At 43.6% G+C, this 15,318-nt stretch overlaps 1 protein-coding gene across 3 annotated transcripts in view; it reads left to right on the top strand.

Moving 5' to 3' along the window:
- The first annotated feature begins 3,940 nt into the window (after positions 1-3,940).
- Lamc2 (laminin, gamma 2) overlaps positions 3,941-15,318 on the top strand; it is a 63,692-nt gene continuing 52,314 nt past the window's right edge. For 2 of the 3 annotated variants that reach the window (XM_011247927.1, XM_011247926.2), the window contains exon 1: positions 4,151-4,479. In XM_011247927.1, the coding sequence (XP_011246229.1) occupies positions 4,401-4,479 (79 nt within the window). In that variant the 5' untranslated portion in view covers positions 4,151-4,400. The other variant, NM_008485.3, reaches the window with a different exon arrangement.

Below are 15,318 nucleotides of genomic sequence, written 5' to 3'. Positions count from 1 at the left end.
CCGGCCTAGTCTCACAAGAGACGGCTATATCAGGGTCCTTTCAGCTAACTCTTGCTAGTGTATGCAATGGTGTCATCGTTTGGAGGCTGATTATGGGATGGATCCCTGGATATGGCAGTCTCTAGATGGTCCATCCTTTTGTCTCAGCTCCAAACTTTGTCTCTGTAACTCCTAAGTTTACCAATTTTTGAAGCACAGGGTATATAGCTACTGGGGAGAACATTTGCCTAACATGCCCCACCCTCAGTACAGCAATAATTAATTAATTAATTAAATTAATAAATAATTAATCAAACAAGCAAGCCAAACTTACTGACGTTAGGTATACAATTAAATTACCTGTATGCGTGTGCTTAAATGTTTATTTGTGGTGTGTGTCAGTGAATTTAAATGTGGAGGCCAGAGGATAACCTTGGATATCACCCCTCAGGTGGCAGTTATTTTGTTTTTTGAGATAGGAGCTCTCCCATTTACCTGAGCAGGCCAGACACAGAGACCCAGGGATCTGCCTGCTTCCACCTTCCATCACAGGGATAGCGAGTTAGGGCCACCAGCCCCAGGTTTTTTTTTGTTTGTTTGTTTTTGTTTGTTTGTTTTTGTTTTTTAATGTAGATTCCGGGAATTGACCTCAGATCCTCCTGCTTGCAAGCACTTTACCAGCTGAGCTATCCCTGGAGGCCTTAAGTTACTTTGTGCTGTGATAGTATTTCAGAATATTTCTTTCATCCCCCAAAGAACACTCAAGAAAGATATAATCGGCTTTCTTGTCTTGTAAAATTTACATTTCTACAATTTCCTACAAACAGAATAGCATAGGTTCTTGTCTTTTGTGTCTGCTTTCTTTTGCTTGGCACCGTGCGTTGAGAGTCGTCTGTGATACACTGTGGATCGATAGTTTATTCTTTTCTAGAGCAGAGGGGGATCGTCAGTTGGACTTTTTTCTAGATTTGAAAAAAGAGAACAGCTTTGTGTCAAACAGAAAATCAAATATATTTTGTTGCCTTTTTGAAAGGTCACATATTAAGGCTTAATCATAAAAATACAGTGTAACCTATTATGTCGTTATATTTTGCTTGCAATGTAAGACCTCAGTCCACCTTAAATCAAGCTCTAAATGGAAGCACTGAACCTTAGGCAAGCAAATCTGTGTATGGAATTTCCAGCTTGAGGATCGTGTGGTGGACCATGCCTATAATCCTAGGAGGAGGTGGAGGCAGGAGCATAGGAACTGAAGGCTATCCTTCCATATACAGTGAGTTTGAGGCTAGCCAGGGAAGGGGGTTGTGGGCAGAGAGCTGCGTAAATGGTAAAAATGCAAGTTAGTTAATAACTAAATGAATCTGGGTGATTTAGACATGAACTAAGACAATAGGGTCCCTGGAGTTCAAGACTAAAATTAAAATCAGCAAAAAGGTTGAAGCAAGGCATTTACTCATAAGGTGTTTGTTGGTGGCAAAACCAGACTGGCTGGTGCTCAGACAGCGATAGCAGCTTTGCCCCGCCACCACTAATGGTTGCAACAGTGAGTATATTATTGTAGGGCATGGAATAGAGTGTGTGCCTGGGCTGTTCCTAGCTCTGTCATTAACTCATCTGCACTTCTCAACAACCCTACTAGATGTGTATTTTATCATTTTCCCCATTTTCTAGAAGAAACCATAGCTCAAAGAAACCCAAATAACTTGCCTTGATAATGACAAGTGTGGGATTTGGAATGGGGACACAGAGCCTTGGCTTTGACCCCTGGAGTCCTTTTAGATCCAGTGATGCACTGGAGAAGCCTTCTGAATAAAAGGCATGAGGCCCGAGCAGAGGACTCAAGCCCAAGGTGAGGGATTGTTTACATGGGTGAAGAATGAGATATGGAGTCCAACAGGAGAGTGCCTACTGATGGTGTAGGATCCTGCACTGTCCACAGAAATGAGGCACTGATTGATCTGGACCCAAGATGCCTGCTGCCTTCTGACTCCCTCTGCCCAAGTGACTAGTGGGTTTTTTCAGATCTAACATCTTGGGGAAATCACAAGCATTTGTGCAGAGTCCTATGTGACTTGGTTTCCTGGATGAATGCCAAGAGTCCACAGTCTTGCCCTGCTGTGATGGATGTTGGCCATACCTTGATGGCTGTTGATGACTAACCTTAGATTGCACTCAGCTCGTTCAGTATTGTGAGCTTATCTTTCTCTACGGCACTTTTTAATCTGACTATCAAAGTGCTATGAAGTGCGAAGCCAGATTGCCTGGCTTTGCATCTTGGCTTTGCCATTCTTAGCATGCTGCCTAACCTTTCCTGGCCTGTGGCATAGGGACATTGGTACTATACCTCATTTACAGGGTTCTATTGAATGTTAAAAGGACTACTATGTATGCCAGACTTATTTATGCCAGCAATAAATGACAGATAGGTCTCTTTGTTACTATTATTATCACTAAAGAGGGTAGCAGATGAAAATGAAAGCATTTGAGATATGATAGACAATGAAAATCTGTGCTAAAAAACAAATTTTGCCTTTAAGGTTTGATTTTGCAGGGCCCTATGCCCTGCTCCTCCAACACTGTGTACCTGGACTTTTCTAAAACAAGAAGTATCAATATTTTCAGTTAGTGGATGGTAGATATGCAAGGATCATAGCACTCAGAAACAAGTGTGCTCCCTCTCTCTCTCTCTCTCCCTCTCCCTCTCCCTCTCCCTCTCCCTCTCCCTCTCCCTCTCCCTCTCCCTCTCCCTCTCCCTCTCCCTCTCCCTCTCCCTCTCCCTCTCCCTCTCCCCCTCTCTCTCTGTCCACCGCATAGCTGCTACTGGAAGAAAAAAATTATAGATGCCTGCTCTCAAGGAACTGAAGTGTTAGCAGTAGCTGGGCACTGATTCTGAGTGAGAAGAATCTCCACATTATTTGGACAGAGCAGAAGAGAGTTGAGTCTAGGTTAAGAAAATTAGAATATCCATTCTGTTGCTCATTTTGCGCTAGATTTTAGAGATGTCGGCTTGTCTGCAGTACCCTATCTTGCCTCTGTTGCTCTTCAATGCTTTGTCTACTTCCTGGTTAGAACTAGGTATCTAGTTCAGACTCCATGTTCTGTACAAAGCCAGCCACATCTCTCCTGGTCAGCCTACACTGGTCACTATCACACTTAGAAATGGGAGTTCTCACACCCTTTGACAATATGTATGGATTACGTTGTTAGTTATCTTAGAGTGTTAAGCTACGGAACTATCTATGGTACAGTCATTCATTTAGTCAGTGACTAGGTATTTATTTAGGGCCTCTGCTGTCCTTACCATGAGGAAAAGAAGTGGTTATTGGTTGTAATGGATACGTTGTGTCTACATAAATACTAGTAAATCCTAAGTCTATAGCAGGATTTAAGAGCCTTCTCTGACAGTCACTTCTGCATTATTCACTGTAGGAGAAGTTCCCAGGACAGTGTGGGATAAGCCAAGATTTGCATCCCCTCCCCCACTTGGTGTTACTCACTTCAGCTAACACCGGGCTTGGCTGGCACTATCCCTCTTAACGTTATTTTCTAGCGGGGCCAGAGAGAATGTCGTGAAAAATATGCTCTGAGATGTTAAAAGACTAAGAAACCTTTTCTCTTATGAGCAGAAGGCTTGTTGAATATCAACTGTGAACTAGTTCGTAACAGTTTAATGAGTTTGCTTAATGAGTTTGCTAGTTCAAGGTTAAGGGGGTAGATAGACCCAGGAGAGCAACCTTTGGGTCACCCTGGTGTGTGTGTGTGTGTGTGTGTGTGTGTGTGTGTGTGTGTGTGTGCTTAGAAGTGAGTAAAATCAGAGGTATGTATACGTGCTGTATCTCAGAATAAAAGTTACCCTGAGAGTGAAGAGGATCGATCCTGTTGGGCCCCTCAGCCTGGTTAATTTGCCTGTGTTTTAGACTAGAGTGGAAGGGGCGTCCAACTGTGACTGGAATGGATGTCTGTGCCCTTGAGACTCCCTCGCCCCCTCCGGTTTTGAGGAAGGGGTGGCTGATATCTACAACCTGAGTTCTGCCCAGGACCACCCCGGGAGAGAACGGCTGTGTGTAGCGGGGTGCGGGTGGAGGGAGGGGATATGGCACATTCCAGAAGGATCTCTGGACCGCAGCCTCAGTACCACGCCCTCGGCGGGGCCAGGTGTGCTCCCCGGTTGCGGAGGGGGGAGCCCGGGGCCGCAGCGAGCGGGTTTACTGCTCGGCATGCGCTGAGTGTTTGTCTGCCTCGGAGGGTTGGGTCCTCCTTGTTCACAGGTGAGTCACGCCCCGAAACACCGGCTCTCTTCCTGTCAGGACTGAGTCAGGGAGAAGAGTCGATAAAACACCTGATCGAGGGAAAAGGAAGGCACAGCAGAGCGAAGACTCGGCGCCCGGCAGGCACCCGCAGCGGCGGAGCGCGGCCCGGCCATGCCTGCGCTCTGGCTCAGCTGCTGCCTTGGTGTCGCGCTCCTGCTGCCCGCAGCCCAGGCCACCTCCAGGAGGGAAGGTGAGTGCTCCCACCGCGCCTCCAACTTGCCCTTCCCTGCACACGGTGTTGGTGGCTGAATTCACCTCGAGGATCCACACTCGGTCAGGTCAAGGATCTGCAAAGAGCCTATCTCCTCCCTACCTGGGGCTCCTGTACAGTCGCGCTCTAAAGTGACAGTTTTCCCATAAAGCCAAGGGAGTTAAAAACACGAAGCTAATGGGTTGTGCCAGCTGAAGGTTTCCTTGCCCTAAAGCCATTCCTCTTTCAATTCCCTCCCTTTCTTTTCTTTGGCAACAGGGGACCCCTCCACACCCGTTCAATCAGTAACATGCTAGTCTTTAAACTGTCCGGTCCCTGTAATTTACCAGTGGGAGTTAGGTGGGACTTTTTCCATGCCCGGCAGCACCACACAGACTAAAAACAGAACTTCCATAATCCCCTTGTTATCCATGTTGTATTTTTGAGATAGAGCGTGAACTTTAAGCGTTTTAGTAATACCCGAAACTGCAAGTGTTACTTCTAAGAACAGTTTCGCCTCCCAGGTATTTATTGGACTCAAACTTCAAGTAACATTTACTCCTACCGAGAGCACCCGGTGGCTGTCATGTCCTGAGGAGTTAAGGTCATATAAACAAAATCTGCGAGAACTTAGCGACTGTTTTTCGTGTGTATGTGTCCTGTCAACTATGATGACACCTAGTGCGGGGGTTTCTCTGTCTCTTAGCTGAAGCGCTTTCCTCTGATCACCCAACTTTTCACATTCATAGTTACTGTTGCTTCCTGCTCTCCATGGTGTTCCAGTCACCACTGCCAGGGATCGGAAGCCATGATGCTCGATCATGTATAATTGTCACCAAAAAGGAGTAACTGGCATGATAGCCATGTTCATTTTCTTGACAATAGTAACCATTTCACTAGTCCTGTCAAAACCTGTTGTGTAGCTCAGATATGTAAGATGAACTTTAAAACAAAAAAATGTATGAAAGTGGTCATGTCGAGAGGGCTCCCCCTGAGTCAGGATAAACTGGTTGAAACCTAGTAGAAAACATTCTGAGAGTGAAAACAGTCTCTGAATATTAGAATTAAAAGTAACTTCCAGTGGATCAGCAATTAAGAATCCTTTGATTGAAAAGATGAGCAGTTGGCAGTGTTTTTGCACAAGGCCACCCAGGCAGCTATTGGCAGTGGCAGAACCTTTGATCCAGGTGTTCTTAGCTTTTTTGACCTCATTATAAAAGTAATATGTATATATATATATATATATATATATATATATATATGTGTGTGTGTGTGTGTGTGTGTGTGTGTGTGTGTGTGTGTGTGTATGTATATGTATATTTTTTTTCAGTACAGCAATTTTCCTCTTGGCTATAATTAAATACATACATGTGTGTTGGTATTACATAACAAAACCAAATCTATAGGATGCCATCAATTGTTTCATAAAGTCAGGTTCAACAGCAGACTTTGTACCCAAGCAGTCCATCCAAACACAAAGTCAGAAGTTCTGTGTTGGCTCATTTTCGCACTTTCCCCTTCCTTAGGGACAGATTGCTTGAGATACCAGGTTCTCTCCTCAAACAGCTTTATTTGGGAGCCAAGTGAGACTATGTCATTATGGTAGATCATTTATATTTTTCCATTTTTGTCACACTGGGATATACAAGGAGCTGGGCAAAAGGTATGATACCTGTCCTAATCCAAAGTGACCTGTATCCAGGCATCCTGTGGGCTGCACCTGTGGGCTGCACCTGTGGGCTGCACCTGTGGGCTGCACCTGTGGGCTGCACCTGTGGGCTGCACCTGTGGGCTGCACCTGTGGGCTGCGAAGGTCTGAAGTCGTGATGTTGCTTCCTGGTTATTTCTTGCAGGTGAAATTATGGTTAAGATATAATTACCGAGACTTACAGGGTTGGTCTCACCTAAAACACTGGCTTTAGAGTCAGCCTGACCTGGCAAAATTTTTTGGTTTATTCACTTGTTAATGCCTGTCTTAGTCACTGTTCTATTGCTGTAATGAGACCCCATGACCAAGGCTGCTTATAAAAGAAAACATTTAATTGGGGCTTGCTTACAGTTTCAGAGGGCGAGTCCATTCTCATCATGGCGGGGCACAGTAGCTGAGAGCTGACATCCTGATCTGTAGGCAGCATGCAGAGGAAGAGAGTGGGCCTGGCTGGGGGGTTTTGAAACCTCAAAGTCACTCCCAGTGACACACCTCCTCCAACAAGGCCACATCCCCTAATCCTTCCCAAATAGTCCACCAGCTGGTAACCAAACAGTCAAATATATGAACCTATGGGGAGGTCATCCTTGTTCAGCCATCACAGTGTTCTCAGTAACTTTTCAGGCTCTTCAACTGCTTGAAGTCTGGCTCTTCATCTGCTAAATGAAAGCATTAGTAGTAAGCAAGCTTGCAGACTTGGCAAAAGGATGGCTATTGTGAGTTGCCTTGCACAGCTGGGTCCATCCACACTTTCGTTAGAGAGTCTGGAGTACAGGTACTGTAAGTTCGGATGCGCAGCAATGAGTAGGAGACACATACCATGCCTTGGTGAGAGACTGGGGCATGTGTCCTCAAAGGTCTGGATCATATCTCTGGGGGAGGTATGGCTAGAGATGATCAAGATGCAGAGAAGAGCGTGATAGAAGAGTAGCTGCGAATCTGGCTATGAAGAGCTATATGCTATAGGCGGTATAGGGCACCTTGTAAGCAAAGAAATGTTGCTGAGAGTTAGTGGGCAGGAGTGGTTGAGCGTGTTCACGTTTTTAGAGAGGCCACTGTGGGGCTCAGAGGATAGAGTCAAGTGAGGAGAGCCAATAAAAGGCCACTGCAATAATCCAAGGGAGAGATGATGGTAGTGAAACACCCAAGGAGAAAGAGACTACGGAAACTCAGAAGGCACAATCTAAAGAACTTGGTGACCCACTAAGTACCTGATAAACTTGTGAGGACCTGTTACATTGTATCTAGGGACTTTCAGGGCTTCTCTTTCATCTCTTCTCAACAGCCCAAGAAAGGTGCTAAGCTTTCCATCCTGTTCAGGCAGACCTGCTCCAGGACTTACCCAACAACGAAGGTAAAACATTAGACACAAACCTAAGCCAGATTAGAATTTCAACCCTTGGCTTTCATGTCAGCCCTCCTTGCTCTTCGTTGCTCACTAGAACGCATCACATAGTGATTTATCAAATCCTCTGCTCCTAAGAACATGCCCAAAACGTGTAAGGTGGCCTTGAACTTTCTGATGGAAGTTGAATCTCTCATCTCTTCCTCCCAAAAATATTCTGGCCAGCCTGATTCTGAAAACACTTAGCAGCATATATGTAGTAGCCATTTGTCTCATTTGTGTTTAACTTAGTGAGTCACATGAATATATTTAAAGTCATATAACATATAAAGTGACATACTTTTGATTTGTTTGTCTTTCATGAAATAATTGCATCCATGAGGTAATTTACACTCAAACTCAGAATCCAGATGTTTGTAGTCGTCGTCGCCTTCTTCTTCTTCTTCTTCTTCTTCTTCTTCTTCTTCTTCTTCTTCTTCTTCTTCTTCTTCTTCCTCTTCTTCTTCCTCTTCTTCCTCTTCCTCTTCTTCCTCTTCTTCTTCTTCCTCTTCTTCTTCCTCTTCTTCTTCCTCTTCTTCTTCCTCTTCTTCTTCCTCTTCTTCTTCTTCTTCTTCTTCTTCTTCTTCTTCTTATTCCTCTTCCTCTTCCTCTTCTTCTTCTTTCTTCTTCTTCTTCTTCTTCTTCTTCTTCTTCTTCTTCTATTTATTTATTTATTTATTTATTTAATGTATATGAGTACATTGTAGCTGTCTTCAGACACGTCAGAAGAGGACAACAGATGTCATGTTACAGATGGTTGTGAGCCACCATGTGGTTGCTCAGAATGGAACTCAGGACCTGTGGAAGAGCAGTCAGTGCTCTTAACCGCTGAGCCATCTCTCCAGCACCGATGCTTGTCTTCTTAAAGCTATTTCCACACAGTTTCTTACTTCAGATACCTTGAGATGTGATTCAATTCCATTGAGCCTTTTTTTTTTTTTTTTTGAGGAGGCAGGGCTAGGGTTTCACTGTGTGGTCCAGGGAGCTCATGACCTGTTGCCTCTATCTTCTGAGTGTTCAGGATCTAGGTTTGAGCTACTATGCCTGGCTTTGAATCTCTTTCTATTGTCAGCTGAAAATACTGGGTTTTTAAAACAGTTAAAGGGTTTAAAGATTTCTGGAGCACGTTGTGATCTTCAGAGCAGTCTCCTTGAACTTATCTGTGACAGCTTCCAACACTCATGATTGTGAGATTAGAGATGAGGTGTTCTGTTAGACGACTTGGCATTTTTCTTAGTGGTAAGTATCCAATATATTGAGTGAGGTAATTTTAGCTTAATGTCTTCCCCAGATAACACTTAAGTCATTGAGGAAGTAGTATATAAGATTTTAAAAAATGACTTAAATGTGACACTGCCCCAGGAATAATTTTTTTTTGTTTTTGTTTTTGTTTTGTTTTGTTTTGTTTGTTTTGTTTTGTTTTTCGAGACAGGGTTTCTCTGTGTAGCCTTGGCTGTCCTGGAACTCACTTTGTAGACCAGGCTGGCCTCGAACTCAGAAATCTGCCTGCCTCTGCTCCCAAGTGCTGGGATTAAAGGTGTGTGCCACCATGCCCGGCTAGGAATAATTAAATACACACACACACACACACACACACACACACACAACAGGGATAGAGAATTGGGATGCAGTGTAAGCTGGGAAGTCCCCTGGGGACATTCATTTTGGCATCCTAAACTGGGGCAGTTGATTTAGCTTAAGTGGTCTACGAGACTGTTGACTTGTGATCATATTTATGGGAAAGTCAGGATATGAGATTACCCCATTGAGGCAATTCCGGGAATGTTTCCCATTTAAGTCCTCGGTAGCTCAACCATACTGACATTTGTTCTTTTTCTGGGGAAATTTGCAAGGTAAGAAACCAGACCGGAATCATTGCTCTCAGAGCAATACAGAACCAAGAGCCCCAGGGTTCTGGGATTCTCTAATTTAGTTACAAATGAAGCTTAGCAGATTGCTGAGGCATTCCTGGGGCTGTGTTGTAACATAAGCCCTAGATAGATGATGTAATGTTTGAACCACCTCCAAAGCCAAAAGCTGTCTTTTTCGGTGCCTGTGGGTGACTATGTGTCTGCAGACATCCCTCCCTGCTGAACAAACATATGCATCTTCACAGCACATCTGTGAAAGAAGGCGAGTGTGGCGGCTGTTCCTCCAACAGCAGCCAACAAATGGCTGCAGTCTTTCCCTTCTGTGGCATGGGAGGAGAGGTGGAGATCACGGAGCCAAGGGTCTGCGTCCCAGCCTTCCTCAGGCAAAGCGGAGCCATTACAGAACCCCCAACTGTATCTTGTCCAGATTATATTTTATTTATCATGGGAGTATGCATTTCTGTGTTGGAAAAGAAAATCAAATTGCAGCCAAATCACTTCCCACAACGAATTCAAAACTAGACAGATTACCTAAACCTTGAGCTGCACTTTATGTGGAAGACGTCTTACAACAAAGGCTTACACATCCCCATTGGTTCCTAGAGCCACATGCTTATCCCTGTCCAGAGCAGGGCAGGGCCTAAGTAGGAGCTCCATTCCTTCTGAAGTAACCTTGCTTAGTCCCACAGGACCGAATGAGAGTGTATCAGGCACTGAGAGTGTATTGGACACTGAATGAGAGTGGACCTAAGAGATCTCTATGCAACCTCTTGTTTTCTAAGAGAGGATGATGATAATCAGGGAGGTAAAATCACTGCCTGGTTTCCCATAGCCAAGTTGGGTTCAGCAAGAAGAATGCATGTATGCATGCCAGGGAAGTTGAGAACCAAAGACTGCCTTAGCTAGAATCCTACAGTTAGTAACAGGGCCAAGACTCACCTGTACATCAATGTTTAATTTTAATTCCCAAGGTAATCTTGACTTATCTCTCTCTCTTTTTTTTTTTTTTTGGTTTTTCGAGACAGGGTTTCTCTGTATAGCCCTGGCTGTCCTGGAACTCACTTTGTAGACTAGGCTGGCCTCGAACTCAGAAATCCTCCTGCCTCTGCCTCCGGAGTGCTGGGATTAAAGGCGTGTACCACCACGCCCGGCTTATCTCTCATTTTTAAAAAGCAAAAACAACCTCCCAAATTATCTATCATATATATATATATACATATACAGACACACACACACACACACATATATATATATATACACATATATATTCCGTTTTAGTCATAAGAGGGGATTATGGAAGCTTTTAAATACATTTTGTTTATGTGTATACATGTGTGTCTGTGTGTCTGTATGCCACTTGCTTCTGTGGAGTCCTGGTGCTGGAGTTACAGGTGATTGTGAGCCACCCAGTATGGGTGCTGAGAACCAAACCCAGGTCCTCTTGAAGAGCAGCAAGTACTCTTAACCACAGAGCCATCTTTCCAGCCTCTTATTTCTCATTCTTGTTGTATATGTTTGTTTAAATTGATTTCAGTGGCTGGAGAGATGGTGCAGGTGTTAAGAGCAGAAGTTGTTCTTCTAGAGGAGCTGACTTCAGCTCCCAGCATCCATGTCAGGTTGCTTACAACTGCCCATGACTCTAGCTCCAAGGGATCCAATGCCCAGTTCTGGTCTTTGAGGTCACCTGCACACACATGGCGTGCATACACATACTTAACACTTGTATTTTATTTTTCTTTACATGTATGGGTGCTTCATCTGCATGTATGTCTGTGCACCATATGAGTACCTGGTGTCCTTTGTTCACCCCCAACTTTGGTTTTGGTAAAAGTGGATTCCCAGCATTTGAAGATCCTTTCTCATCTTGGCTTAACCTTCTCTTCCATAACAATGGATCCCGTGTTGATCCTAACCTGTGCTCTTACCTCATCCAGGATGTGGTAGGAATCTTTGCCTTCTGAGCTCTGTGGAGACCCAAGGCAAGGCCACAGCTCATGTGACTAAGAAGCAAAAGTGGAGAAGCAGCGTTCTCACCCACTGACGTATAGGACTTGTCGCTTCTACCACCTGGTGGAGTATCTATGGTCCATTCTCTTCAGCTATTTGTTGCTTCCCTTGGTGGGTGCATACATGTAGCTAAGCCCCCAAGAGCCCATTAATTGATTCTTCTGACTTCAAGCAATACAAGTTTAGACTTTTTTCAAGTAGGATTCTTGCAAATGCACTCTATGCACATTTTCCAAACCTCATAAAGGCACAATAATTACAGCCGTTCACTTGATAAAACTGAGACGTGTCACAGTGCATAGTAGACACATACTTTTTAAAGCATATATAGTAGTGATAGCCAGAAACTGTGGCTGATATTTATCTATGAAAACTTATTGCTTAAAAAAAATCAATTAGGGATGTAGGGGAAATTTTTGTCTGCCTTGGGCTCTGGTGTCCTTATGAAGTATTATGGGAGGCGCCCCAGGTAAGAACTCCAGGTCACCAGACTGAGTCACACACATGATTCCAAGCCTAGGTTGTGACATGTTTAATGCACTGATAGTGAAGGTAGGAACCTTCTTTAGCTCATATTCCAAAGAAGAGTGTGGCCATGGGCATCTCCTTGTCTCTTGGTCACTGTGGACTGTTTGCAGTTGAAGAGACTTATTCATGTTCTGTCATCCAGGATTGCTGGGGTGATACATAAGACACTCAAACCCTGTCCATCCTCTGTGTCCTGCTGTGGCCTCAACCACACTGCATGGACAGCACATGGCTCAGGCAAGGGACATCTCAGCAGTCTTGGCTATGCTGGCTTAAAATACATCTGGGGGAAAAAAAAGTGGAGGAGAGAGAGAGAGGAAAAAAAGGAATTCCATTAAAGATCTCTTGGTGAGGGAAATACTCGTATTCTAATTATACACTAAATTGTATCATTCTTTAAAGGGATTAAACTGGAAGCAGACATTCACACACTAAGCCATAAAGTTCAAGACAAGTTTGAAGGGTGAACTAGTCATACTTTGTTTTATTTAGTTAGATTGAATATTCTGATTTCAGAAAGAGATGTCTCATAGAGGAGATTTTCAAACTAGGAAGTCTTCATGAGCCTCTCATTATCACACATAAGCATGGCAGAAGGTCATGTTTTCATCTTAAGTAGCTCAGATCTGAAGTCTGAGTGCAGTTGATACCAAGTGACAACTGACAGGCTTGTTTTGCTTTGGAATTTCATAAGGATTGTGTGATTTGAATAGTTGTAAAAATGTATCTAAGAACACATTATGGGGGCTGGAGAGATGGCTCAGCAGTTAAGAGCACTAACTACTCTTCTGGAGGTCCTGAGTTCAAATCCCAGTAACCACATGGTGGCTCACAACCATCTGTAATGAGATCTGATGCCCTCTTCTGGTGTGTCTGAAGACAGCTACAGTGTACTTACATGTAATAATAAATAAATCTTAAAAAAAAAACAAAAAACAAAAAAAGAGCACATTATAACAGAGCCCTGCTAAAAGGACACCTCTGATCATTGCTCTTGCATTTTTGGAAGCCTGTGGCAAGTGTTTTAAAAGGGAGTAAATATTCTTAACCTAAACCCTATTTACCAAGTTCAGACCAGATAAATCTCTTCCTGCAGGACCTCATGATAGGCGAGTTCTTGGAAATGAGAAGGCAGTAGATCTATCCATCCACACATGCATACATGCATACATGCATACATACATTTAGTTGAATTCCATTCTCTCTCTTCCTCCCTCACTCCCTTTTCTTTCAGTTGTTTTATGCTAACATAGTCAGAACTATTGAGACATCCCTTGCTTGACAGTATTATAAAAGAATTGTAAACAAAGTGGGGAGGGTTTGCTATAGGAGACCCGTCCTTTAACTCTGAAGTAGGGGGTGGTGTCTAAGAGGACAAATTAACATCTAATGTTTAGTGTAATTTCTTTGAACAAAGGAAAGGGCTATTTGAAAATTTTCTTACCCTAACTCAGTACTCTTCCCCATGATGGCTTTCCTTTACAAAGCAAGAGTCGTAAGAAGCATCGGAAAGAAGGATATCAACTAAACAGTATATGCCAGGCTGCTAGAAGTTCTTCCAACTCAGCTCCTTGGAAAAGTGAGGCAGAAGGACCTCAGTTTCAAGGCCTGTTTGGGCTATTAGAGCAAATACAAAACTAACCTGGGCGATGTGAATGAGGCTGTCAAAATAAAAGAATGTAAGGACTCTGTGGTAGACCAGTAGGCTCAGTCCTCACTGCAGTAGATAAATAGATAGGTTGTTAGATAGATAGATCGATAGATAGATAGATAGATAGATAGATAGACAGATCGATAGATGCATACATACCTACATAAATACATAGAAGATAGATGATATAAATATAGATACATACACATATACACACATTGAAGATAGATGATAGGTAGATACATACATACATACATACATACATAGAAGATAGATGATAGAAAGATAAATACATACATATATATACACATTGAAGATAGATGATTGATAGATACATACATACATAGAAGATAGATAGAAAGATAAATAAATATACACACATTGAAGATAGATGATTGATAGATAGATACATACATACATACATAGAAGATCGATGATAGAAAGATAGATACATAAATATACACAAATTGAAGATAGAGGATAGGTAGATAGACAGAAACACATACATAGGTAGATGAAAGGAAGATAGAAAGATAGGTAAGTAGTTAGATAGTCACTCCTCAGTTGGGAGTTTTTGTGAAACTAGGCTGAAAAAAAAAATAGGACCAGATCATGTTTGCCCTTGTAGGCAATGTGAAGGAATTCTAATTTATAATCTTTGAGGAAAATGTTGGCATTAGAGAGCTTTAAACAGAGAGGAGTTGAGAAAATATATTTTGGCAAGATTTTCTGTCAAGTTAGTGGAAAGAAGCAAGAAAGGCTTCATGGAGTCAGAAAATTGGTCAGTCCTGATTTGCTCAGGGTTGGATAGAGAATGTCCACAGTGGAGTGGACACAGACTCGGGTGCACCTGAGCTGTTTGGTGGGTTAAACACCGATGTGGCAGCTGAGAAGGTTGTCACTGGGGTTCTGAGATTGGCTTCAAGCCACCTGACTTGAAGCAAAGGGGTTTTATTATTGACATTTGTTTGCCTGTCTGCCGTTTTGAAACAGGATGTCACTGTATAGCTCAGGTTGGCTCCTCAAACTCTTGTTCTACCTGCTTCAGCCTGCCTAGTACAGGGATTATAGGTGTCTTCCATCGTGGTTAGTTTCTGAGTTTAGTTTTAAATGGGTTTTGTCCAAAGAAATAACCAGCTCAGAAGTGGAGGGGATGGCTGAAGTTGGAGATGAGGTTTGGGCTGGAGAACTGTGCTGGGAAGGTGACGCCTGCGGTGCTTATGAAAACCTTGTCTTGACTGGGATCAGGAGAGTGTTATGGAGGGAGCAGTCAACAAGTCTCAGGGTCGAGTCTTGATAAACCAGCATCTGGAGTTGGGGAAACGTAAGCTTCCACAAGACTTGGTTGTGGAGATCAAGGGCCAGGAGGAAACCTGATAGCATGATCATGTGCTGCCTAAGAGAAGAGGGTTTGAGGAAAGCGGGGGTGGGGGGTGGGGGGTGGGGGGGTGGGGGGGTGGATTTGATTGATGTCTCAGAAAGGGAACCCAGGAGGAGGAAAGGAGGCAGAAGGCAGACACCCATCCCTAAATTGGAAAGACAACTCAGTGTCAACCTTAAATGTTCCTATTTGGGTTGAGTCGAGATCTCTGTAAGTTATGATGCAGAACCTGTACCCAGCAGCTGAACCGGCGGCGGCAGGAACAGCCAGGCTCTCGGTAACATTGGCCTGCGCAGGCTGTCAGGTTCA

This window comes from Mus musculus, chromosome 1 (genome assembly GCF_000001635.26).
Source record: "Mus musculus strain C57BL/6J chromosome 1, GRCm38.p6 C57BL/6J".
NCBI lineage: Eukaryota > Metazoa > Chordata > Mammalia > Rodentia > Muridae > Mus > Mus musculus.
The sequence above is the reverse complement of the archived record's forward strand: the minus strand, read 5'-3'. Positions and strand labels throughout refer to the sequence as shown.